Genomic DNA, 27916 nt, shown 5'->3' with positions numbered 1-27916 from the left:
TTAGGAGAAAAAATAACAAGTTATAAAATGTCGACATATTATATTACTTATTTGGAAATGGAATTAACTTTTTATTGTATAATTTTTAAGAAAAAACCGACTTCAATGGGGGATGCCGTTGAAAGGTTACTTATTGTTAATGGTGCACTCCAGAGAATGAAATGAAAAAGACTGCATCTTTTGTCTATCTAAAAGGAGGTAAAACCACCCACTTTTCTAGTAGCATTTCGTTTCTGTAAGGGACATAGTTCTAACCTAACCTAACCCAATGTTCTGATAGCATTTCGTATCTGTAAGGGTCACAGTTCTAACCTATCCTAACCCACTTTTCTGATAGCAGTTCGGTTCTGTGAGGATCGCAGTAAAAAAAAAGTCCAGGTCTAAGTTTGGGTCTGGGTCCATAACGAAGAGAATAAATCGCTAAACGTGAACTATATGTCGTTGAAGAGTTCCACTCTGATCATCAACAGCAGTTCCACTTCATCAAATGTCACTTTTTTATGTAAATGCTGGATTTGTTGATGAAAATACAAAAATCACTATATGTATGCCTTTCTCATTTGAGGAGTTCCCTCGGTTCTTTATGGATCCCATCATCAGAACTGCGTTTTGACAAAAACGGGACCAATCTGTATGTATATACTTACAATCAAAAAAAGAATATTCAAATTCGGTCCAGAAATGACGGAGTTGTTACTCCATAAACAAACATTTAAAAAAAACAACCGAATTGAGAACCTCCTTTTGAAATCTTGAAGTCGGTTAAAGTTTTTTTAAAACAATTAAAAAAAATAAAAATATATCGATTAGTTACACATAATAAAATTAACTGAATTATATACAAGTTCAATAGTTAATTTAGTGACAATACCATTGTTCTTTTAATATTTTCTAGGCCTTTTCTTCCTTTTTAGGGTTCCGTACCCAAAGGGTAAAAACGGGACCCTATTACTAAGACTCCGCTGTCCGTCTGTCCGTCTGTCTGTCTGTCACACCAGGCTGTATCTCGTGATCTGTGATAGCTAGACAGCTGAAATATTCACAGATGATGTATTTCTGTTGCCGCTATAACAACAAATACTAAAAACAGAATAAAATCGAGATTTAAGTGGGGCTCCCATACAACAAACGTGATTTTTGACCGAAGTTAAGTAACGTCGGGCGGGGTCAGTACTTGGATGGGTGACCGTTTTTATAGTTAATGGTACAGAACCCTTCGTGTGTGAGTCCGACTCGCACTTGGCCGGTTTTTTAAGTATTTTCAATTCAATTTCAATTTCATTTATTAAATAAAGATAACAATGATCTTAATTTTTGTTAGTATATTCTTAAAAATAATGTTAGTACTTAAAAATAAATTAGATTTTACATTTAAAATTATTTCATTAATTACAGGACAACACACATGATCAGTAATCATCTTTAGGATGCTGTTTGGGCTGTCCCTCGTTCTGCTCAGCATTTTTGCGCAAGATTGCTGCAAACCCATCGGTGCGTGACTCCGCGAACATGGTGGATGCGCTGCAGAATTTGGGCAGGCCAATCAGCATCCTAAAAGCATTGTTGTACTGCACCCTAATAGCATTGTATGACTTTTGGGTATATCGGACCCACAGGCTGCCAGTGTAAAAAGACGAGCAGTATGCCTTGAAAAGCGTAATTTTCACTGCTTTTGAATACCTAGCAAACCTGCGGGCCAGCATGTTCGCCCTCACACACAATGTTCTTCGCTCTCTCTCCATATCGGCATCGTCCTTCAGATCATCAGTAACAACGTGGCCGAGATATTTGAAGCGAGTGACTCTCGTGAGGGCGATGCCGTTTAATTGGACGGGAGGTATAATTGTGGGATACTTCTTTCCAGCCTTAAAAATCATTATCTCACTCTTTTTCCCGTTATACAACAGACCGTGTGAGGAGGCGTAGGATTCACATACAGCTATAAGTTTACGGAGCGCCCACATGGAGGGAGCCAGTGGGGTGCCTCGGAATTACTTAATTCAAAAAATAATCACATTTTAATCAAGATATTGTAAGGTGGGGTGGGGTAAGTACGGGAAAGATAAAAAGTATCGCCAATGTTTACACTGATATCGAGGACTACTAGTGCCATCTAGTACGCTCCATGTGAACTAAACATAGCTTATTGATTTATTTGGAAAACTTCGCGTTTTTTTAATTATGTTTTTTTAACATTGCGTAATCGGATTTTCATGAAATATCATTAATGAAAATGTTTTCAGATTTCATTTAGGCGTGAAAGCAAGTTGGCAAGTGTTGCTTGTGTTAGCGTTGCGGGTTGCGGCACTTGCGGCCGTTAAACCGATTATATACAATGGAAGCACCGGAACACGACGCCTATTCATGGGGAACCTGCAATAAAAGTTGTCTCATTAATGTTGCGAACTGCACGTTACTCAACTTTTTGTTTGTACACGCTATATACCAACTTTTTAAAGGGATTTTTAATTACTATCACATATCACTATTTAAGGAAATCATTAAATTATTTTGTTAACAAATTTTGCTATTTTAATTATGAATGTAATACAATCTTGCTAAAGCGCTCATAGAAGCCTCAGTTCATGTAAGATTGTACATAAAATATACGAGGGCAATAATAAGAGTGTCTATAATGAGCCACTTAGTGCCAGTTGCACCATCCGCACTTGACAGACTGATTAACGTCACCCCGCGGCCCGCGGCGGAGGTTTACTATGAATTTTCCATACAATAAAATTTAGCGAACTCTTTAACGATGACAAACAGTTTGGTGCAACCGACCCGTAAAAGAAAACCTCAACTCAACTTTGGGAACAAATAGACACAAGATGTAAATATGTATAATAAAATTGACATGTAACTTGTTATGAATAAAGAAACTGAAACTGAAATCAAATTATTTTATTAAATATTTTGATTTGTGTTTTTTAAGTAGTCAAACTGCTAAATATAAACTATAATAAGTAGATAGTGAGGAAGCCAGCCCTCCAGTGGTGTTGAAGGCCGGATTCGAACCGGCGTCTTTAGCTATCGCGGCTAACGCCATGAACCCCTAGGCCACCTTGCCACGTTGGTACCCGTCCCAATTTTTCGACTATATGCCATCTTAGTTATTTTTTAGTTGACATTGTTTGTATGGTAACTTTATTTTGTATTATCTTGTGAGCGTTTTGGGGTCACCTGTAAGCCCGCAACAGTTTTTCACAAATAAAATAAAATATGAATATGCATATTCTTCTTTAAGTTGATTGAAAATGTACTCGAAAGAGTACATGGCTTTTTAGAATTGAATAGTTCGAGGAAATGTGTCAATAACACCGTTTCGGAGAACGTTTTAAGGGGCCCACTGACTATCAGTCCGCCGGACGATATCGGCCTGACAGTTGTTCGGAACTGTCAAATTTTTGTTCTACGTAACAGGCTGATATCGTCCGGCGGACTGATAGTCAGTAGCTCCTTTTTAGGGTTCCGTACCCAAAGGGTAAAAACGGGACCCTATTACTAAGACTCCGCTGTCCGTCTGTCTGTCCGTCTGTCACCAGGCTGTATCTCGTGATCTGTGATAGCTAGACAGCTGAAATTTTCACAGATGATGTATTTCGGTTGCCGCTATAACAACAAATACTAAAAACAGAATAGAATAGAGATTTAAGTGGGGCTCCCATACAACAAACGTGATTTTTGACCGAAGTTTAGAAACGTCGGGCGGGGTCAGTACCTCAGAATAATGACTAAAGCAAAGAAGCCGGGCAAAAATAAAAGCTTGGTAAAAGATATCGTATTCACAACACGTTATTACTTTTTGTCTATGAGTGAGTGAGACAACAATCCGCAAGTTCTTTCGTTTTTTTCAGTATTGTCATAAGATGAACTGAGGGAAATGTCAAATCACAGGTAGGTGTCAACTGTAACAACTTGACATAGTCGTATTATTTTAGTTGAAATATTTCGGGATGTTTCAGCGGTCATCTTGGTTTATTTTAATTATATTGTTGCTATTCCTGAAAGATTGTTGGAAAATGTGCTGAGTTTTTATTTGTAAACCATTCCATTCATTTCCAAACCAACCTCAGATCAATAACCTATCGACATTTACAGCTTTCTTATAGTTTGGCCCAGGACTGTCTCATTTTAATTGATGAGTACAGTCAAGGGCATAAATATATATACATTCCCAAAGTCTCAAAAATATGTGTACGCTCAGACAATAAAATCGTGTTCACATATTTTTAAGCCATTTCTCTGGATCGATATTTTTGCCTTCGACTGTACCTATAGTTTTCTTTGTTCTTACTTACTGACAGATTGTGTTTGCCAGACTATAGTTTAATACTAAAAACCGGTCAAGTGCGGGTCGGACGCGCGCACCAAGGGGACCGTACTTTTTAGTATTTGTTGTTATAGCGGCAACAGAAATACATCATCTGTGAAAATTTCAACTGTCTAGCTATCACGGTTCATGAGATACAGCCTGGTGACAGACAGACGGACAGCGAAGTATTAGTAATAGGGTCCCGTTTTTACCCTTTGGGTACGGAACCCTAATAAAAAAGACATTAATGATCATTGATGAATGTTCCTTTTATTAATATTGTTGGTCACAAAACTCAACTTTTTATTTCAGATTTCCACAGGACGAGGAATAGGGGATATTACTGCAATATTCTGCCACCAGAGTGCAGCACTAGCTTTTTTAGTGCACCGTAGAGTAACTTATTCATACTGTACCTTTAACAGGTTTTTGACAAGTTTTCAGGGGACCTACCGGAAAACTCGAATCCGAAATTTCGTTATCTAGCTGCCTCTTTATCGCTCGAATACGCAAGAGTGACAGAGATGGTAGATAACGAAAGTTCGATTTTCTTGTTTCGCGATAGCCCCTCAGATTGTGATAGTGGCGCCACCGCCGAGTTTCGCGTAATATTCCCTATTATTAAATAAAAACAATATATTACACGAACGTTTTTTTTTTCATTTCCTATTTGGTACAGTCAGCTGCAGAGAAAAGGTACCCCACGTCCATACTAATTTACAGAACTTTGTATGCAGGGGGGGGTGCCTTTTCTCTGCAGCTGACTGTACATGACTAGAAACTATACTTAGTCTTTTAGCATTAGAAAAAACGGTAAACCATTTCCACGTGTCTTTTTATTGACAAGTTTTTTTATAAATATAGCAATATTTTACTTATGAAAGCAAAAGTATGTAAATGATCGTATATTATATTTGTTGTGACTTATTTTCAAAGTGTTTTTCGATAAAACGACACGTTAAGATCGCTCGCCTTCTTTCTAATGATAAAAAAACGAGAGGTATAGTTAGACGGTTCTGAGTGGTAGACTGCAAATGAGATAAAAGCTATATTAGGTACATGCATTCATATCAGGCGGCTCTTTGATTCCAAGGATTGCATAATTTTTATACTTTTTAATGATTTTTAGAATATGAAAATTATAAAAAGTATAAAAGTTATGCAATCCTTGTATTCCACGCATTTCATTTCATTTCATTTCAACGAGCCGCCTGCTACAGATTTCTTGAAATTGTCGCGTTTTTTCAGGTTCAACTTTCATTAGCCAGACTATTATCAATTTGCCAATTTCGTGATTATTCTTTTACACGGCACATAAACTTATGCATAATTTATCGATATAAAAAGTCGACACAGTTACATCCCTAGCAAATTATCAAACTTATGACACCGTACGTAAATGAGAAATAACAAGCATATATGCATCTCTTTTCGGCACATTATCTAATTCGTAAGGAAGTAAAGTACGGGTATACATATTTGCGAAGCATTTTTGCCCGACTTCTATGCTTTAGTCATTATTCTGAGGTCAGTACTTGGATGGGTGACCGTTTTTATAGTTAATGGTACGGAACCCTTCGTGTGTGAGTCCGACTCGCACTTGGCCGGTTTTTTATTATGCCTCCATTCATTGAATAAATCGAATGCTTTGACGTATTTTACTCGCGATTTTTGGGGTGACAAAATGTAATTCTGCAGTTTGTACGGCTTGCCACAATTCTGCTGGCGTCAATTGTAATTCCTCTTCGTCACTTGAGTCACTCATATTCACACAGAAAACTCGAGAAATTGCAACGATTTGCACGAAACGAGAAAAAAGTTTTAAATTAATAATCTCAGAATAATAACTAAAGCATAGAAGCCGGGCAAAAATAAGAGCTTGGTAAAAAGTATCGTATTCACAACACAATACGCTATTACTTTTTTAATACAGTTGCTCAAAAAGTGCTATTTTACGTAGCTGTTTAGCGTGCGTGCGTGATATTGTTTTTATAAATAAATACACGATACACAAATATTAATCGTAAATAAATATAAATGTTTTATATTCGCAATTGTTTCTTTCGCAATATATTTACAATTGTTTCTGTTTTATATAGGGTGGGCCAATGATAAAAGGCGGTCGTCACACTGCTCCGCATCTCGCAGCGGCGTCCGTTAATGCGTTTTTTAACTTTGTATGTAGAATCATGATTTTGTATAGAAAAATCGCATGGGACGACACACTAGCTCCGCCTCGACGCGCGGAGGTGCGACACGCACGACGACTCGCGCGCTCGGACGGAGACGCGGTGCGTGCTGCAGGGTATGTCACACCGAGCTCCGCAGTCGTGCGGATTTTAGTGCAAGAAGGAAGTAGGCGCAATGGATATCGACGTCGATAAGTTTATTTTTGAAATTGAAAGTCGTCCAAAGAAAATATAATTGAGGTAGTACATTATTACCTACTTGAGTGTAAGCCAAAGCTTTTCTTCCGCTGTAATAGAACGTCGAAAATTTGTGTCCAGTAATAATCACTCTAATTTTGCTTAGCAAATATACAAATGACGCGGTTGACATACGGGTGCAATTAAAAAAATCTTTGTGTTGCCTTAAATCTTGGTAATCTCTAGCAAAAGACCCATTTATAGGTCTGGTTTGTAAATAGGGATGTACCGCCAGTGTCTTCTGCGTTTTATGACTCAATTGTACAAAAATCAAACTGACAAGTTCCGTTTCTATTTTATCGACAAATAGGAACTGTTTTCGTTTTCACCTTAACGTTCGAATGTGAAATGATCGCGAGACGGAATTAAGTAACGCGGGACGTCGCGCATCGCAGCTCCGGACGGAGATGCGGAGAAAACTCGGACGTTGGTGCGTTGTCTCCGCATGCGAGTCCGTTGCTCCGCGTCTCGCAACGAGACGCGGCGGCACACGGTGGGCTGGATGGCTCGAAAAGAGGACATTCGCACTTTTTTCAGAAAATCATTTTTTGAAAAATGCTATCCAATAGAGAATTATATGAGGAACAATAAATGTGGTATACATTTTTGCGAAATAAGGCATATTGACAGCAGAAAAAAATAAAGTCTGTTTTTTTTTGTATGGGACCCTAAAATAGGTATCTTGTTTCTCAGAAACTATTAGAGGTCCCGTCTTCTACCTTTTAAGACTTTGTTTTTCTACTTTTATAGAGTAAGAAACTATAAGCAGATTTTCTATTCAGGTGCTGTTTTTTTTTTAGTCCAGTAAAAGTTAACACATTTTCGATTTTTTCGTTTATGTCTTTTTTGGGTTTTTACATTATATTTCGATAGTTAAAAGTAAAAATGATAATAACACATAGTATATGTAACGTTTATTAAGTTATAAAAAAATCCTAAGTACATTTTTTACATTTTTCATACAACTAAAAAGAAATAATCTAATGTTTTACAATAGACACATGTCATTTAAAATAAACAATAAACAACAAAAAGTAATATGGTTATGGTATAATAATTACGATACATAAATAACATTTCTTAAAAAAATACATATACCTAAAAACAAAAATTACTACACTTAGTGAAAAAGTTATTCATTGGTATTTTCTAACATTTCAAAAAGATTATATTCATGGTCGTCGCTCGTATTATTTTCTATAATTAGTAATTCTAAAGCTTCGGGTGAGAGTTTTTTAGCTTTCTTAGTTAGTCGTGGCCTTAGAAGAGTTATTTGTGGATCAGAAGATATAAGAAAGTTGTGCAAAATATCTTCATTCGTCATGGTTCTGCTACATTTTCTAGCATGGTGTTCTCTCACATTGCGAAAATCTTTGTTCCTCGCTTCTGATGCTTCTTCTGATAATTTTCCAATTGGTAACATGCCGAAATGCTTAATTATGTCAGCCCCATGTATTAAAAGCTTGTGTACGCTAGATGGCATATAATACCACGCGTATAACTCTTCACTTGTACACAAAACTGCAGTTTCACGACAATAGTCAGAAAATTTTGTTATATTTACATGTTCTCCAGAAGCAATCACTTGCAAAATTACATGAAATCGTTGAATCACATTGACATCGATTCCCGTAATACGGGCTGTGATTTCAGGGTTGGAGAAGAAGCGTCTGGCAGTGTTACCATCGTTTGTTGTTCCAGCTCCTTGCTTAACGACATCAATTAGTAATCCCAGTTCAGATTTAAATTCGTCTTGAATCCGTTTCTTCGCTTGTTCCTTCAAATGAAAATGAAAGAAAATGTAGCAGAACCATGACGAATGAAGATATTTTGCACAACTTTCTTATATCTTCTGATCCACAAATAACTCTTCTAAGGCCACGACTAACTAAGAAAGCTAAAAAACTCTCACCCGAAGCTTTAGAATTACTAATTATAGAAAATAATACGAGCGACGACCATGAATATAATCTTTTTGAAATGTTAGAAAATACCAATGAATAACTTTTTCACTAAGTGTAGTAATTTTTGTATTTAGGTATATGTATTTTTTTAAGAAATGTTATTTATGTATCGTAATTATTATACCATAACCATATTACTTTTTGTTGTTTATTGTTTATTTTAAATGACATGTGTCTATTGTAAAACATTAAATTATTTCTTTTTAGTTGTATGAAAAATGTAAAAAATGTACTTAGGATTTTTTTATAACTTAATAAACGTTACATATACTATGTGTTATTATCATTTTTACTTTTAACTATCGAAATATAATGTAAAAACCCAAAAAAGACATAAACGAAAAAATCGAAAATGTGTTAACTTTTACTGGACTAAAAAAAAAACAGCACCTGAATAGAAAATCTGCTTATCGTTTCTTACTCTATAAAAGTAGAAAAACAAAGTCTTGAAAGGTAGAAGACGGGACCTCTAATAGTTTCTGAGAAACAAGATACCTATTTTTGGGTCCCATACAAAAAAAAAACAGGCTTTATTTTTTTCTGCTGTCTATATGCCTTATTTCGCAAAAATGTATACCACATTTATTGTTCCTCATATAATTCTCTATTGGATAGCATTTTTCAAAAAATGATTTTCTGAAAAAAGTGCGAATGTCCTCTTTTCGAGCCATCCAGCCCACCGTGCGGCAGTGTGACAACCACCTAAATGCGCTTTAACGAAAGACGTCGATACGAAAAGATAATTTATCACTGGCCCACCCTATAGAACATGCATTTAAAAAAAAAACTTCCATTGAAGTGGGTTCAATAACAATAACAACATCCATTCCAGTCGGATAAAAGTTAAAAAAACACCTCTTCATAATGTCAATGTCAATGATGTCACAGAATTAATAATATAAAGGTTTCGAATTCCTTACTTGTTGTTTTTCTTATTTTTTCGCAACTGTATTAAAAAACGTCGTTCGATACACGTGCGGAAATTTCATTCTTCACTCACATAGCATCGAAATGTACTTTTTGTCTATGAGTGAGTGAGACGATAATCCGCAAGTACTTTCGTTTTTTTCAGGCTTGTCACTAAATGAACTGACGAAAATGTCAAATGGTTGTAACTGGTTTTTTTAACCGCCTTAAAAAAAAGGAGGTTCTCAGTTTGACCCGTATGTTTGTATGTATGTATGTATATTTGTTCGCGATTGTCTCGCTTTTGGCTGAACCGATTTTGGTGCGGTTTTCAGAAAAGTGTTTGTTACATTCTGCAGAAGGTTTTAGTATACATAGAGCTGAGCTGATGCTGAACCCTGGCTGTACCTAGCCTAGTGGAACTCAGGTTTGGTGCAACATAGGCACACGCTGTTTTGGTTATCAAATGCGTCTTGATGAGCACTTGGGAGAGCAGTACCCAGGATAGAGCTGATGCTGAACCCTGGTTGTACCTAGTGGAACTCAGGTTTCGTGCAACATAGGCACACGCTGTTTTGGTCTTCCGACACGTCTTGATGTGCACTTGGGAGAGAAGTACCCAAGATAGAGTTGATGCTAAACCCTGCCAGTACCTAGTGGAACTAAGGTTTGGTGCAACATAGGCATGAGCTGTTTTGGTCACTTAAATGAAAACTATAGCGAACATGATCAGTTTAGCCGTTTTTGAGTTATCGCAAAAAGTCACGTATACAGATACAACCACTGTTAATATTACGACGTTGAATGGGGTTTTATATAAAGTTATTTGGCATTATTCATGTAAATAAAGTAAAATGTAAGATAAAAGTTGCTTATTTTACTCATTGACTAGATTTAATATTTATAGTTGGTCAAACCAAATTGTCAGTAAATAAGAACAATAATAAAAAACTATACGCATCCTTTTCTTTTGGGTGCTAGTACTAGTGTAAGGCAAAGATAGTATGGTCCTCTCTGTCTATGTTTGAAATGAGATAGTCTTATGACAAACTATAATTTCTCTAAAACAGTTTCATTGGCTGAATTAGTCAAAAACGAAAAAGTCAAAAATAAAAAGTTAGAGGCAGTCGCGCTGATTTTCATACTTTAATTAACAAATCATTTTAAAATTACTGCAGTTTCCTAAAATATGTTTTTTTTTTATAAATATAATATTGTAATTTAATGTTTTTCACTATGGATTATTATGACGAGACATGCATCAGTCTCCGGTTGAAAGTCAGTTCTAAGGAAAAAATCATAGCCATACGTCTATTACTTTAATTAAGTACTGATGATGCAAATTTGCTTTGTCTTTTTGGTTTCCTCGTACTCGATATGAAAAGTAGATTGTTTAACTCCGGTGAAAGGCTCCAAGAATCATTTCATCCCTTTGTTAACATTCTTCTATACTAATAGCATAGAATAAGTAATAGTATTATCATACAGAACGGCCACGCACCGCCCCGCCCCGATTCGAATTACCTCGCCCCGCGACAGCAGATTGACGGCCGTTTGCCGGCCGCTCAGTACAATTTTTAAGCAACTTACTTACACTATGACGCATGCCGCGTATACAGACGTGCCGTTCGCACATAGCGTGTCCGACCTGTGCTAATAGCTCCAGTTAAGCCTATTATGACAGAGGGGTAACTACGGAACCTTACACTGAGCATGGCCGGACATGCTCTTGGCCGGTTTTTATTTTACATAGGGACTGGACTCATTCGAGCGTCATTTAAATATTCAATGTCATTTGCAAATTCCTAAATAAAGATAAGGTTTATTCCACTTTCTTCAGTATAAATTGAATTACCGGACAAAATTTATTAAACATTTAGTTTGGTAAGATATTTTTATATCTTATAAAAGAGAAATAAAGGTCTAAAACTATATTAGTTCTAAACTGAAAGTGTCGGACAACAAAGTGAAGACTACATATATGGAATATTATAAATAGGGAAGCTGGTAAATGTAAATCACGCGATTGTCAAGTCAACATTGTCTTGGATAAACAACTTATCATGTCAAACAACGATGTTGCCTCGGCATTCGAAGATTATTTCTCTAACATAGCTATTATACTACGAAATGTCTACATTCATCTTCGTCTTGAACTCATTCCTTACTTTGGCAATGTTAAGGAATGTAATATTAACTGAGTTTAGTCAAGTAGATTCAGCAAATATTGTTAAAATACACAAGTCACTCAATTTAAAGAAAACGGAAGACTTATGGGGACCATGACTTACAGCAATTAGTCATTTCATAGACGTAATAGCGCCTTACTCAGCCGTAATTTATAACATTTCAATTTAACAAGGCGTATTTCCAGATCTTATGAAATATAGTAGTCGCTCTTTTTATAAATCGGGTGATTCGAGTGATATGGCTATCCGTCCAATATCAATACTTCCTGTATTACTTAAGTAAAGTTTTTGAAAAGTTAATGTTAAATGATCTACTGGGTCACTTCAACAGACATAGACAAGCAACCAGTTCGGTTTCACAAAGGGCCGTTCCACGACCGATGCTGCTTCGGTAGGTACTCATTAAACATATTTATAATTTTTGGGAAAAATTTTGTGATGCGATTGGCATATTTTGTAATTTTTCTAAAGCATTTGGCTGAGTGGATTTGAACGGTTATTTTGAAATGAGAACATTATGGTCTGTCAGAAAATGCCCTAAACTTACTTACTTATTTCTTATAGAAGACAAACAGATGTTGTAAACAAAACCCAGTCTAGCGGAACTGTAGTCCAATTAGGAGTACCACGGGGTTCTATTTTGGGTCCATTCCTATTTTTGGTTTATATAAATGATTTGCCATATGTAGTAGAAAACCTTTGTGAAATAGTTGTCACATCACTACTTTTTAAGGTTGTTCGGAAATCTACCAATTACAGTGTAATTAATAGCACACTCGTTGATATACTTAACTTGTTAACTACTTATTAACAATTTGCTTCTTAATGCTAAGAAAACCAAATGCATTAGATTTTCTTTGCCGAATGTTAAACCAGTCGATACTAAGATACTTTTGAATAATGAATGTTAGGAGATGGTAGATAAAGTACTGTTTCTTGGTTTAACATTGGACAAAAATCTACAAAATAGAGTCCTCATATACTCGTAAGAACACTAGCTAACAAGTTAAGTTCGGCCGCTTACGCCGTTAGGAGAATGACAAGTGACACTTCAAAGTCAACTGTGGATTGTGAAATTTTTGAACGTTTTCTAATAATTTGTTAGACCAAGTAGTGAAAATGTTACAGTATGTTTTATTTTTGTGATCTACTCACAAAGTCCTTTCATTTAGTACCCCACATGGTATGTTTAAAAGAAAAAAGTAAAAAACTGTATTGCCAACTTTATGACGTCACAGCAACTATCCCCACCACTTTCGCGCTTGTCATCTCATATATTTGTGTCCAGGACATTATACTGAGTGCACTGATACCAAATATACCCATGTCTGAGACGACATAAGCGAAAATCGATTTCTAGAAGTGTTCTAGACCAAAAACCGACCCTCTATAAGTAAAATGTAGTCTCTAGGGACTTGCTGGCAGAACTTTTAACTGTAACCATATAAAGTACAGGCGTACTCGTATTTTGAGTAAGTATTTATTTTGATTGGTCTTTAATAAAAAAAATTAAAGCAAAATTTTTTTTTTTGGCAGAATTTCCCAAAAGTTTTAATAAATCATTCAAGTGTTTTTTTAGTTGGTTATTAACTGACATATGACCACATGTGTCAGTTCTAACTGTGATTTATTAGTTTTTTTAAGGATATTATAGACAAATCTCTTCTAAATATCAAAATCTAAACCTGTAATAATTTAGACCAGCTCCAGAGCTTGTGATACTCTGATACTGCGTGTTGGAAATTCGTTAAAAATAAAATCAGTCACATTTCTGCCACTGCATGCAGTGGAATGTCACGTGCACGCGAGCGGTTGATTAAGGTTATCTGTAAAAAAACCGGCCTAGAGCATGTCGGACCATGCTGTGTACGATTCCGTAGTTACCCGTTCGTCACAATAGGCCTTTTACGTTTTCGTGCGCCTCAAAACGGTGTATTTTCATTTGCAATTGGTTTCTCTATTTCAATGTATTTGTCACAATAATATCGGTAAGTTTTTAAATAGTATAACGTGTACATTCTTGCTCCACCACTTGGCTATAAAAATATTACATGAAGGGTACACGAAAAGAACATGTCTAGTCACTTAAGTCGTCACTGTTACGTTGTCAGTGTTACGTTACGGACTGATCATTTGGGGCAACTCAGTTGATATACAGAGGGCATTCATCGTTCAAAAAAAGTGTATTCGGGCTGCATCTGGCGCTCAATATTTAGCCCACTGCAGACCAATATTTAAGGAGTTAAAAGTTCTTCCCCTGCCCTGCTTGTACATATATGAGGTTGTTAAATTTGTCAGACAACACCCAGATCTATTTCCTCTACATGATGCCGTTCATAATAAAACAAATGGAAGGTATCCAAGCAAACTATTTGTTCCAAGACAAAAAGTAAACATATTTAGTAAAAATGTTTATATCATGGCAATTAAATTGTATAATAAGATTCTAAATGACATAAAATCACTAGATATAAATAAATTTCAGAAAAAAATGTTTGATTGGTTACTTGACATGTGTTTTTATTCGATCAATGAGTTCCTTAATTATTAATAAACTAATTATTTTATTGTTGTAATATAATTTTAATGTATTGTAATTGATTCCTGACTTAACTACTATTGTGCCAATACCTAGGTAATTATAAGGTTTGTAAAAACTGGATATGTAAATATTAAAATATATTATATGCATGTTAGTAATAATCAAGTAGGTATAGCAACTTAGTTGTAAGTAATACATATTTCTACGCCGATAGAGGCAGAATATGCCGCACTTATTGTAATTTGACCATCTTTGTACCATATTCTATGAAATAAACATTTGTATTTGTATTTGTAACATTTTGAGTAATCGCGGTTTTACAATTTGGAACCACGTCAAAATGTATGGTAGTTCCGTGACGGCCTTTTTTAACTAAAAAAATAGTTTTGTTAAATATATTATACAATGGTAGCAAAAGATATAACCAATAGTTCATTAAGAGCTCTACCTACATTTTGAAATGAAAATCTCATTTTCCCAAAAAACTGACTAGACATGTTCTTTCCGTGTACCCTTCACATCGTCGCGGCCGATTTTCTCAAGCTGATAAAATAGGAATTTGGAATTAGCTCAGCTCAGGGCGATATATTCTAAAATGACATACCTACATATGGTAGTGATATCATATCTACATATGATAGTGGCATTCAAGAACCACATATCTATGTGCGTTGCCGACCTTGTATGTAGATGTAGGTATAGGGTTTGTCGAGTATTATTATTATAAAGCCTCTATTACATACGGAATCCTCCCGCCGTATAACCAATTTTCGATTTTTTATGGGGCGATTTTAATGTTTTTTTTTTGTGCAGTAAAGGCACGTACGTCATGACTCGAGCTCTTATTGACGAACTGCGTGTCGAACCACGCAAATAGAGGGTTTAGTACCTTTATATGATACGAAGTAACTGTACCTACAAGAAAAAAATGACATTTTCCTGATACTGTTTACCTAGTATTTTTTTACGTATTTATTTATTTATTGAGGAGATAACACAGAAAACATACATGGGATGAACAAAAAACTTAAAATAGCATAAATACCAGTTAAAAGTTGACTGTGCACCAGGCCCTGACGGCGTTACTAACAAGCTTTTAAAATTTGCCAAAAATACTATCATTGTGCCCTTAACCCATATCTACAACCTAAGCCTTGGTTCTGGCTGTTTTCCGGACCAATGGAAAACAGCATCTGTCACTCCGATATACAAAGAAGGGCCAAAAATCATTCCCAGTAATTACAGGCCGATATCGCTGCTCAGTGTATTTTCAAAAATTTTAGAAAAATTAGTCAACAATCGATTAGTCAAGTACCTTGAGAGCTACAACCTCTTATCGAATCGACAGTTCGGTTTTAGGAGGAATAAATCCACGGAAGATGCCACCTCAACTCTCGTCAACCTAATTTCATCTTATTTAGATAAAAATCTTAAATGTATTGGCGTCTTCCTGGATTTGGCTAAAGCCTTTGATACCGTGTCTATACCGATTTTGCTGCGTAAGCTTCAAAATCTGCGGATACACGGTGTCCGACTGTCGTGGTTCGCAAGTTACTTGACAGATAGAAGGCAATTTGTTAAAGTAGGTTCCTATAATAGTTCTATGGAAAATATTAATTTCGGCGAACCGCAAGGCAGTATTCTTGGTCCCACCCTTTTCACGATTTACATAAATAATGTCCTAAACCTAAAAATACCTAATTCCGAAATTCTCTGTTACGCAGATGATACCGTTATACTTTTTAATGACACAAGCTGGGAAGAAACAGTCGCTGCCGCAGAAAGGGGCATGAAAATTGCATCGGACTGGTTCCGCTCCAACCTTCTAACCCTGAACTGCAACAAAACTAAATTCCTTTGTTTCTATAAAACCACCTTGTCAAAACCATCTTTTTCTCCCATTATAAAAATCCATTCATGCACAGACTACCCTACTTCTAACTCCTGTAACTGTGATTCAATACAAAATACTGATGAAATAAAATATCTTGGTATTTTAGTAGATGAAAAACTGAATTTCAAAAACCATATTCACAAACTCTCCGCTAGAATAAGGAAATCCATCTTTATTTTCAAAAAGCTCCGAAACACTGCCGATGATTCTGTACTTAAATTAGTTTACACCGCGCTCTGTCAGTCTGTGATTAGCTACTGCATCACAGTTTGGGGAAGTGCGGCTAAGACCTCTATGCTGGAAATTGAAAGGGCTCAACGCTCTGTTTTAAAAGTGATGCTTAAAAAACCCTTTCGATTTCCATCCATAGATCTCTATGCCGAAGCAAAGGTCTTGACCGTACGTCAGTTATTTTTAATGAAAATCTCTTTACACACACATACATTCTCAAAATTGTTGCCTTGCTATAGTTCTCTAATCAAAAAACGCACCTTTAACTTACCAATTCCAGAAGTCCGTTCAGCCTTTGGGAAACGTTTCGGGGAAAGAATCCGAGTGACCACTTACAACGCTTTGCTTAAACATTGTAACCTTAAAGACTGCACCATTGTAGAAGCTAAGATACTCTTATTTAAATTTTTACATTCACTTTCTTATGCCGAGACAGAACATATTATAACTAAAATATTTTAGTTTAGTTTTCAATATTGTATAATTTTTTTTTTCTTTTTTCGTACTTTCAAGTACTTCATTTAAGTTTGTTTTTCAATACCTACTTTGTTGTGTAGTACTCTATATTTTAACTATAAATAATTTTAATTGTACCTGGTTCCCCGCGATACAGGCGTAGCCTAGTGCGGAGACCCCTGACATTCTCTGTTATATATTTCATTGATAATAAATTTATTCTTATTCTTATTCTTATACAGATGCTTCCATATATACGTACCTGACGGAGAATAAGATAATCTTTATTGGTACAATACAGGTACACGTCAGATACAATTTTGTACAATAAACATACAAATTACACATTACAGAGTATTTCGGCAGAAATATACACAACATTGTAATGTCATCAATTCATAATAGAAGAAAATAAATTAAACAAATATAATTATATTACATAGTCAATGGCAGTTCCATTATTTCATTAAAAGTAAATTCCTTTTAAAGGATAGGTGAGACGGTGCATCTCTTATGCTATTTATCTGGGAGGCGGTTAAGAATTTAACTCTAGTTGAGACTTAATTATAAAAGTCTGAAAAACTGAGTCTAGTCTTGAAGTAGAGGACTCAAAGGAATCGAGTCCTACCCAACACTAGTCCGAGCCGACCGGGCCGTCCCGTCCGAGCTGTTCAGACTGTTCATAGACATAATACATAGACGGTAAGTAATTCTCGCAATGTTGTGTTTTCACTGCAAACCGGCTTAATCCAAACTCGGTAAAGTCTAAGTTATTTATTCTTTCCAGGTTTTAATAGCCCAAGGCAAATGTTGCTTTCCTTTGCCAAGTTGCTGAGGAAAGAGGGGCGTGCCCTTGAGCGTGGTAAGCTGATGTAGGAGACGGGTCTTCTCAGGAACGGGACGCCTTCATGGCCATTGTCACGAGTTCCGACCCAAATGCTGTTCTTGACCGCTGCAGACTTTTTCTGTCGTCTGTCTCGTTCGTCTGGAGAGAGGAGGAGTTAATGCTGAGGAGTTAATTTGGAGGAATTAACATCGTCGTCATCGTCTGTGGCAGCAGGTATGTGTTGCCCTTAGATAGCCCTTAGTAAGCTCATAGTTTACTTGAAGTTCAAGTTTTGTTATTGTCATAGATCGGTAACCTTTTGCTTTTGTCACATTTATAATGAATAACTTTAATATCATAACCAAGGTTTACTGTGATCTAATGGACAGTGTTGATTGCCAAATTTAATGCTCAGGTGTAACTTTCCGTACTTTATGATTACCTGAATATAATTTAATTAAACAACTAGTTTGTTGGTGGTTTATCCTAAAAATATAAGAATACAGATATTAATGAACCAACAGCTCTTCCGTTAGCAGTCTGAGCTAGAAGTTGTATTTTAGGGTATGTAGGAGTTTTAAATGAAGAAATAAAACAACTATCAAGTGGACTCTTGTATTTTCTTTCCTTTATTACATCCCTAGGTATTATGTAACCAGCCGGGTACATTTCTATAGTTACATAGGTTTTAGGGGTTACAGTATGATGATGACAATCATGACTCATGACAAATGTCATAAATATCAATCATATTGAAAAAATTGGTTCGATCGGAAGCAAGCCGATATGGAAATATAAAATAAAATCAAAATATTGAACCTGGCTGCCATTATAGCTGATGGCTATAGGCTATAGGCTACTGCATATATTATCTAGGCAATGGGGCGGGGCGTACATCCACTTTGGTGGACACGTTCTGGAAAAAGAGAATACTTACTCAAAATGTAAAGAGATTTATTTCGTTATGATGACTCAAGACTCTTTCGCAGCCATTCACGACAGAATTAAACACCGTATATGGTAAAACAAAAAAAAAAAAGAAGATTTAAGAAACCAATATCCAGCAATCACCGTCTGGCTCTCTGCTTAAGGTAAGATATGAAAATACAATGCATGTATCAATGCAATGTATGTATGTATATTGTCTAAAATAAATAAGTACAATCATATGCCGAAGTATATTAAGCTATTAAGAGGAAAAGGGATGACCGGCGGTTCTCCATACAAACATAGTCCCCATTTCGTCTCTAAAACGTTTCTGAAATGAAAATTTTGCTTAATGCCGGGTTTTGGCAAAGGTAGAAAGAAGGTAACAAAACATTTTAATACCTTTGTATTACTCTACCCCCAGAAGACAATATATTACAATTTTTTTTTTTTAACAAATATAATTATTTATTAAGCAATATAATCCATTTACAAACAATAATTAAAACTAATAATCTAAAACTAATAAACTAAAGGTCTAATATGCGCCTCCACCCTGCATCGTACCCGGCTCAAAAGTCCCCATGATGCCTGCAGCATTCCCTCGCTGCACTGCAATTGAGATCTGTTGAACCAGGTACGATCCAGAGCGGGGGTCGCAGCCCCTCTCCCGTAGACGCCTCCCCAGTTCACCAATCAGACGCCGAGCCTCAGAGCCCCAGGGCCCCGCGGTTTCTATTGCCACCGGCACGAAGTCATAGCTTGATTCCAGGGCGGAGTATTTGGTGTGCTTTAGCTTGGCGGTGGATTCCGCCGCCGAGCCAGCACACCGTGAGGTTTGCCTCAGGTGGGACGCGGCAAATTTATTACAAATTACTGTTTACCTTTGAACGGAAGTAACAAGTAAGTGATTAAACAATTTTCTAATAAAAGTTCTTCGATTACAACTCGCGTTTTGTACACATAATGTCATTAATGGTTGTAACGCGATTAAATTTCATTATTGCCAGGTTGCAATTAATACCCAGATTGAATCGTCGGAAAAAAGGTAAAATAATGAAAAATCGTTTAGACCCGTTAATGACATTAATTAACAACACAAATGTTATAACTATAACTTTTGTGTTTAACTTATAGGTACTTCAACGTGGCAAGGCGAACGTTATTAAGCGAAGTAATTATTATGCTGTGCTTAAATTGAGGAAGCTTCTTCCACTTAAAAAATCAGAAAATGACCTAAAGTGGTATTGTGGTGAAAATAACGACAGCTTCAAGAAATATTTCGCAATTCAGACATTTTGTCAGTGGAGAACACCGTTCAACATATGTCCGCTGGTCGTTACTTCAAACCGGTCCCGACGTAATTTTCGGTAGTATCGAAATTGTCCTACCTACTTACCAATTTTCCTCACTTGTGTGCAGAGAAGACAAATGCGAATACTAATGGCCTGATTCGAACTTTAGGATACGTCAAAAATTTGCTAAAGATACGATATGGATCGGATATGTCAGTGTCACTAGTGGGAATTCGAATCGGGCCGTAAATCTGTGTGAGCCTAATAGGCTTTATCTTGTTAAAAAAGGTTTTACTTTACGTGATCCATAAATCTGGCAATGAGCACGTAGCCCGTTATGTAAGGATAATGAGCGGTAAAACTTGGCACTGAACACGTTGAAATGCATACTCCTCGGTTCATAAAGCTAATTAGTCGTTCGTGGAAATCTATGATAATCCTGCATTGTGAAAATTTTGATATAAATATAGTATTGAACCGTAAAATAAGATGGGTATTAATTATTTTATTTCAAGGTGGTTTTAATGTCAAGTACTATAATTATTGCTGTATAAATTAAATTTGAAACGGCCAACGAAACGGTCGAGCACTAGATAGGGTTTCTTCAAGATGTTTTTCTTTATCGAATGGCGATTAGTAACTAAGTAAATATCAAATTATATTTCGTATATAAGATCAAACCAAGAAACTTGCTACGAGCCGAGGTTCAAACCCGTGACCTTCGGTTTGAAAATGTGTACGGTTTCAACACAATTTACTAGCACTTTATTATTTAGCAAAACAAGAAATCTATTCAATGTAATTACATTAAATCTATTCAATGTAATTACATTGAATAGATTGATGATAGCGGAACCCAATTGTAGCAATTGCCAATTAGTACAATTGGGTTCCGCTAAGTAACGCCTACTTAATACAAGTAACCAAACACAAATCTTTACCGTTAATTAGAATATAATCTAAAATAATATCTGAGAGTTGAACTCAGCTACTCGTACGGTTTTGTAAAGGTCAGGTAATACTCCCTTGCGAAGCCAAACTTTTCGTGATTTAACGACGGCCAGGTTTCTAATTACTTAGAATAAAGTGTCCCAACTGACGTCCAAAAATGTCTAACTATATTCTGAATGAACGCTAATATCTTCAATCTTCATGAAGTGTGTCTTTTATTAGATTTAAGCAGATTGTACCTGCTAAGTGGAAGTCCTAATATGTGGTTTTTGATATCCAGCAGCGCCATCTACAGTGTTTATTTAAATAAGGAACTGATGTTCCAAATATGTTTTTGATATAAATCGCTGTCATCTGTATGTTCACGGACGCTCAGTCACACCAGTTGGACACCTAAAGGGTCTAGCAGGCTAAGCTAACAAGAGTGGCCCCCACGAGGGATTTGGTTATACTTTTAGGTGGAGCAGTGGCAGGACCTAAGAACACTGTATGCCTAATATCAGCCTTCGATCTTATTTTGTTTCAGATTTATTCACGAAAATGTTAAAAACTCAAGGTAATTTTTAAACTGTAATTATAGCTAAACCAAGCAAGCGAGAGTAACCAAATAAAATCAGAATTGAGAAGTATATAATGGGGTTACTAATGCATATTTTACAGACCTTCATGTCCTTAAACTTAGATGAAGAAAAAAAACTGGTTTTTCTTTTCGCTTCATTTTTTTGCCACTTCTCGCGGAGTGAGTGAGCGAACTACCAAAAAAATTACGTGACGTGACAAGCCACAATTGTCAACTACGTATACATTCAAAAACATTTTTAAATATCATGGTGCGTCATGTCAACAAAAATTCCCGTCACTACAAACATATCAATATCAATTAGGTTTCTATATGACGCGTAATTATTTGCAAGTCGAATGCTATGCAATCCGCGTCAATATGAAGTATATTTTTTATTTGCTGTCACATATGACAGCAAATGCTCTACAATTCAGATGCATTAGCATGTCTGTCACATGACGTAGTCAAGATGTAATCTTAAATGCATGTTATCTTATAAGTGGTACTTATAACATTCATTCATTGTGCTCAACATATGGAAGGTATAGCTCAACGACTGATACTACTGACTCCTAGAGGCAAGATTGTTGCTCTAAACTAAAGACTCATTGCTGACCCCTACAAACACTTTCCTACTTCGTTCTTGTTCCCTCATTGCATATCATCGTAAAAAAATTCATTAGACCTAAAATTATGCCGTTCTACACCATTATGTGTAGGAGACCGCATAATATGTCTTAAGAATCAAGGGGTCTGCTCATGGCATGTTGTGGAGAGACGAGTTGCAATGTTGAGCTTTCTTAGAATGGAGAAATAATAGGTACATATACACATTCATGCCTCATCAAATCATTTATCAAAATTTGGTTGTAGGTAGTGCAATAAAGAGCAAGTAAACATGTTTGTTCACTAAAACACAACTAAAAACTTAAAGAAATTGTAAGAAAAACATTAACTACGATATCAGGGTAAACCCTCATGTGAATGAACAAAATCACGTTTTTGTCTAAAAAAAGAAATATAGTAATTTCTACCACTTGTCGTATTTTTTTCTTATTAACAACTCTATTTCCTATGCAATGCCAACCCGTGATCAATTTATTTTCGACCAGTTTGAATGTGACGGTTCATCATCATCATAATACGGTTGCGAAAAATATGAATAGCAATAATTGTAAACTTGATTAAACAACTTTCGCTCGTTAGAAAAAAATCAATAAAATCTGTATAAAACGCACCATAAAAATTTCATAATTATTTTTGCACAAAAGTTATTAACACGAAATTTAACATGAACTCGTCGATTTCTTTTTCGTTAAAAAGAACAATAACATCCGCGATCTAAAAGGCCCGGGGAGGACATAATATAGAGTTCAAAAGAAATTGCAATGTAAATAAACTAATTTATCTTCAGTACTTTGTATGTTTGAAGTTTTTTTTTTAAATATTTTATTTAAATTATTTTAAAGTTAAAATAATAAATTGTTCATTATTAATATTTCGTAAAAAATGTAAGGTTAATGTTAAATGCTAACAAAATCTGTTATATTTGTTTACATTATTTGCAATGTCTATTGATAACTTCACTTTAAGATTTTTTATTAGGGAAATCATCGTTCCACGTAGACGAAGTCGTGGGCAGAACATAGTCTTCTTTATAAATTATAACAGAAACCAAGTACACCAACCAACAGTAACCAAGTGCGCAGCAGTAACTTAGTGTAAGTAACAAAAAACCTTGCGGTACTTTTGGCACAAAATTTATTTGCTTACTTTTGTGAAATAGTTCAGACATTGCTAATAATAGGTATATGAAAAGGCTTTTAAATGCTGACAAATCGATTTATTATAGTTAGCTGAGAGTCGGAACTGAACAAGTTTCAACGCTTTAACGTGTTCTATTTCAGCTGAGCCCACTGAAAATACCAAAATGACTGTGCGCTGTAATTTTTATGCTTATGTCGTCCAGTTCTGTGGACGTGACAGTATCTTGCGCGCGAGATTAATGCAGAAAACATTGCAGTTAGATAAAGACGGGTAGGTTATCTCGCGCCCGAGATACTGTCGCGGCGCTCCTGTAGGCCAAGCACATGATTGGCGCGACAGTATCTCGCCGCGAGATAGACTACCCGTCTTTTACAAACTGTATGAATTAAAGAGGGACGGGTAGTCTATGTCGCGGCGAGATACTCTCGCGCCAATCATGTGCTAGCCCGGCTGTGTGCTAAGTAGGTAGGTGTCTCTGCTTTGTTAAACGCCTGCGTAAACTCGTATCCAGAACTAGATAGAGTAAGAGAGATTTTGAGATATACTTGATTCAGGCTTACCTACTTAAGTACACAAAAATATGAATCAGAAGGCGTAGAACCACAAAAATAAAAATATATTTGTTAAAAACGAACATCTATAAAAGCATTAGGACCCCACGGGCCAAGGGTCTCAACCCCAAAGGGCATGAAAGTATACCTATTCGGGGCCAAGACCCCTGTATTTGTGAATTTTGAGCTTTTCGGCCGCTTTAGCCGCCGCACCTACTTGATTACTGGTTCCGGTGAGGTAGGAAGGAGCCAGTGTGTCTACACATGTATATAGCGTCCCACACTAGCACCCTTCCCAAACTGCACGGAGCCAAGGACATACCGTCCGGTCTCTTGCCGTCGTCCCTGGCGATGCCAGTTGGCTCCAGCAAAGCTGGCACGTAGACGGATGCAAGAGACTGGCTGATTATGTCATTCAGTGCGGCGTGTCTAGAAAAGCGGCCAGCACTTTTTTGATAGGAAAACTCAAGTGTATTTAATTCATGAGAAATTATAAGATTTGAACTTACCATTACACCGTAATCTCAGTAAATACACAGCCATTAAATACATGCCCATTTACCTACTAATTCAGGATGCGAGAATAGTTTATTAAATTCATTAAAACACCACCAAAATAGAACGAACAACTTTAATTTTCATATTTATAGAGACATGAATATATACACGAAAAATATACTTACAGTAAACATGATTCGATAAAGAACAAGTTATCTATTTTGGCACATTCATTTCAATTCAAGTGTGTTACCCGTATAACGTCCTCTTTCCGATCAATTACTTCCTGTATCTATTTAACTCACAAATTAACTACTAAGTTTTTGAAGTTTATGTGCCCCATATTGTTTTATTCAAATATACATTGAAATTATATGTATTTTCGCACGAATTAAAGTAATTATCATGGATGTATATTATATACGGACACGATATGTTGGCTTTTTGGTAGGTACAACTTAGCTTTGACTTTAATTTATTACTAATTATACTAAAAATAAATATGTACTCGTTTAAGCTCAGGAGATCACTTGATGACATAACATATAACATTATCAGACGTTTAAATTACTGACTTCACTACACTAGTCAAAGAGTCCAAATATGTAGAAGAGTTTTTTATTAGTCGTATAGATCTCGTTTGGAGATGCTAGAGATAGTGTAAAGACCGCTGCTATCGGTCACTTCATCCGTGCTTTCCGTTAATCAAGAAATGTCTATATCTTCGACTTTATAAAGAAACCTCCGGCGTCGGTAGTCTCATGAGTCTCCGTTGGGCGGCACGGTAACGGTGCTGCAGTTCGCGCGTGTGGATCTCGTTGAACTACGCCGCAGGCCGACCCCCACTGGATTTAACAATATTAAGTTATCACTCTTCCTTTTCCCGCGACAATTGCAGAATACCAGCTCCCTCATACCTTTCCTAAAGTTTTTGGATAAGAAAGCGTAGAGGAGTGGGTTTATGCCAGAGTTGAAGTACGTAATTAGGAAGGTGAGCGGTGTGAAGAGCGTGCTAAAGTTACCGGTGCCATGGTAGCCGCTGGACCAGCGCTGCCACATTTTACGCGCGTGGAAAGGCAAGTTGCAGATGGCGAAGGCGAGAACCACCACGATCAGCATGCGCACAACGCCACGCCGCGCACGCAGGACGTTGCGTGATAGGTGACTCAGGTGGTGGCAGTTGCGGGACTCCGGGTCGCGACAGGCTTTAAGTGCCTTCGCAGCTCGCTGAGAAAAACACAAATCAAAACTTTTATTAAATTTATATAGTTAGTATGTAGGTTTCGTCGGTGAGCGAACTGAAATACGCGACGGATCACTGGCGCCGTATAAATGATATCAAATTTATGCAATTATAAAATTAATTTGCTCTACAAATTAAAAAAAATGGTAAGTAGATATTCTAATCGTTAAACAATTTCGAATAAATTTACTGTGTAAAGGGATATTTTCTCTGGAAAAATTCACAATTTTAACTAATAATAATTACCTACATCACAAAAAGGCAACCGTTATGTTATGAGCAACTGGATAGACAAAGGGTGTTATGTAACTATAATCGAAAAATTGACACCTCAATAAGCAAACCTTGGTCTTTGTTGTTACAGATAAGTTGATTTTTATTATACTAAATTATTATTTACTAACCTATTTATTTATTTATATGGCATTTACAGAGTCGCTTAATTATCAATTATAATACAATATCTAAATCCTTCACCCGTTTGCGTTAGGTGAGTGAAGGCCTCCCGACAAATTACCGTATCGGGCAATCATGTATAATAAAATAACTAACCTATAAAACAAAGTCAATATATCCCATGGTATGGTAGGTGTGTAGTACCTACCTAAATAGCTCATCTTTAAAAACCAATTTCACCCTATTTGCTTCAATTGTCCACTCGAAACGAAGATTATTATCATTCGTAGTAATTTACCGTGAAACTGAGATTTTCTTACTTTTACCAAAGATTTAGGTATTTATCGCTGAAGAAACAATGCATTCCGTTCCGATACAATATTACATTCCTTTGTATTGAATTAAAATATGATTAATATATACCTATTAGTTCATAGCCGCTAACTGTTACTATTGGTAACAAAAAAAATCTGCAGTTTTTATTTTACTTGTTTCATTTCCTACATAGTTACTTAAATATGTATTTACTGTTATACTTTCACCCCATAAATAAAATTGTGGTAACATAATGTTTCATTATAACATACTTGTATAATTCATTACTGTGAATGTACTGTCTCCTGTAAATTATTAGTGTTCGGGTGCCTGTCACGCGTTTGCAACTTCGAATCAATAGAAAATTAATGAGTCACGTAGAACCCGAATTACTGCTTGATTGAATAACTGCGGCTGATATATCTGAGGGTCATATCACCTGTGGTATCACACAATTAACTGTTTCTCTCGCAATTTAATAAATGGTAGGTTAGGTAAAACCGCACGCTTTAATGTACATAATACTTGTAGTGAAATTTCTCTATCCCGCGACTTCATGTCAGTGTGTTGGGTGAACTCGATTAATTCTCATTTGTCTCCGTCGGGCACAGATGGGAATAGGTGCATTCATATAAATTATTCCCATCTGTCCCCGCCTCATATTCTCATGTATGGCGGCGGTCACGTGGGACGGGGACAAATGGAAATACACCGTTAGTTTCGCTTTTAATCTGACTACACATAAATTGTTTTATTTGTAAAAAAATTAAAACTAATATATACATGTAATAATTACAGACCGATTGCTCTGCTTCCAACTTTTTCGAAAATAATCGAGAAAGTTATTTACAGTAGATTATTTATTTTACTTGTATATATGAATTTTACTGTTTAGCCTTTTGAGTTCTAGGAGGATATAACCAAACGGAGACGCCATGTCTGTAATTTTCTGTACAAAAAAGTCTGCCGATTTTTGGGGGGAGAGGAACGTCAAATGTATATGTAACGTAAAAATAGCCATGTCAGATAAACGTCAGTCCATACATTGTGTATGACCATTGGCCGACTATTTTTAAAAGAGGGGATCGCCTGTTTAGGGCTACTTCGTTTGGTTATATCCTCCTAGTTTGAGTTAGTAAAAAACCATAAATGATAGACAGTTTATTTGTGAACAGCATTTCATAATCTATAAGTTGTATTTAAAGTAATTAAGTCATGCTTGACTATTATTAATACATCTGTATATTACTAAGGTACTACTATTGACTCACTTTTGCTCCTAACTGTAGGTATGTAAAGTGAAGTTCAATAGAAATTGCAAATATTGTAAACAAAATAATTTACCTTGATTACTTCGTAATCTCGCACTTTTTAAGGGCAACCATGACCTTATCAACTGTTTATATAGTTAAATATTTAATTAATATCGTTTTTTAGTTAAAATTAAATTGTTATATTTCAGTGAAAACAACCTTCGTAAGAATTTTAGGTTATATGTCAAATGCTAACAAAATTTGTCATATTTGTTTACATTAGGTATTTGCATGATGCTCAGAATAATTACTAAAGCAAAGAAGCCGGGCAAAAATAAAAGCTTGGTAAAAGGTATCGTATTCACAACACGCTATCACTTTTTGTCTATGAGTGAGTGAGACAACAATC

At 36.0% G+C, this 27916-nt stretch overlaps 1 protein-coding gene and 1 long non-coding RNA gene across 2 annotated transcripts in view; one reads left to right on the top strand and one right to left on the bottom strand.

Moving 5' to 3' along the window:
• The window catches only part of LOC134741106 (uncharacterized), an 82968-nt gene that overhangs the window by 44708 nt on the left and 10344 nt on the right, over positions 1-27916 (top strand). The window lies entirely within an intron of this gene.
• LOC134741064 (trissin receptor) overlaps positions 24423-27916 on the bottom strand; it is a 121035-nt gene continuing 117541 nt past the window's right edge. Inside the window, exon 8 of the mRNA XM_063673826.1 lies at positions 24423-25527. Within this exon, the coding sequence (XP_063529896.1) occupies positions 25060-25527 (468 nt within the window). The 3' untranslated portion in view covers positions 24423-25059. The remainder of the gene's footprint in view (positions 25528-27916) is intronic.

The sequence above is a fragment of the Cydia strobilella genome, chromosome 4 (assembly GCF_947568885.1).
Source record: "Cydia strobilella chromosome 4, ilCydStro3.1, whole genome shotgun sequence".
Classification (NCBI taxonomy): Eukaryota; Metazoa; Arthropoda; class Insecta; order Lepidoptera; family Tortricidae; genus Cydia; species Cydia strobilella.
The sequence above is the reverse complement of the archived record's forward strand: the minus strand, read 5'-3'. Positions and strand labels throughout refer to the sequence as shown.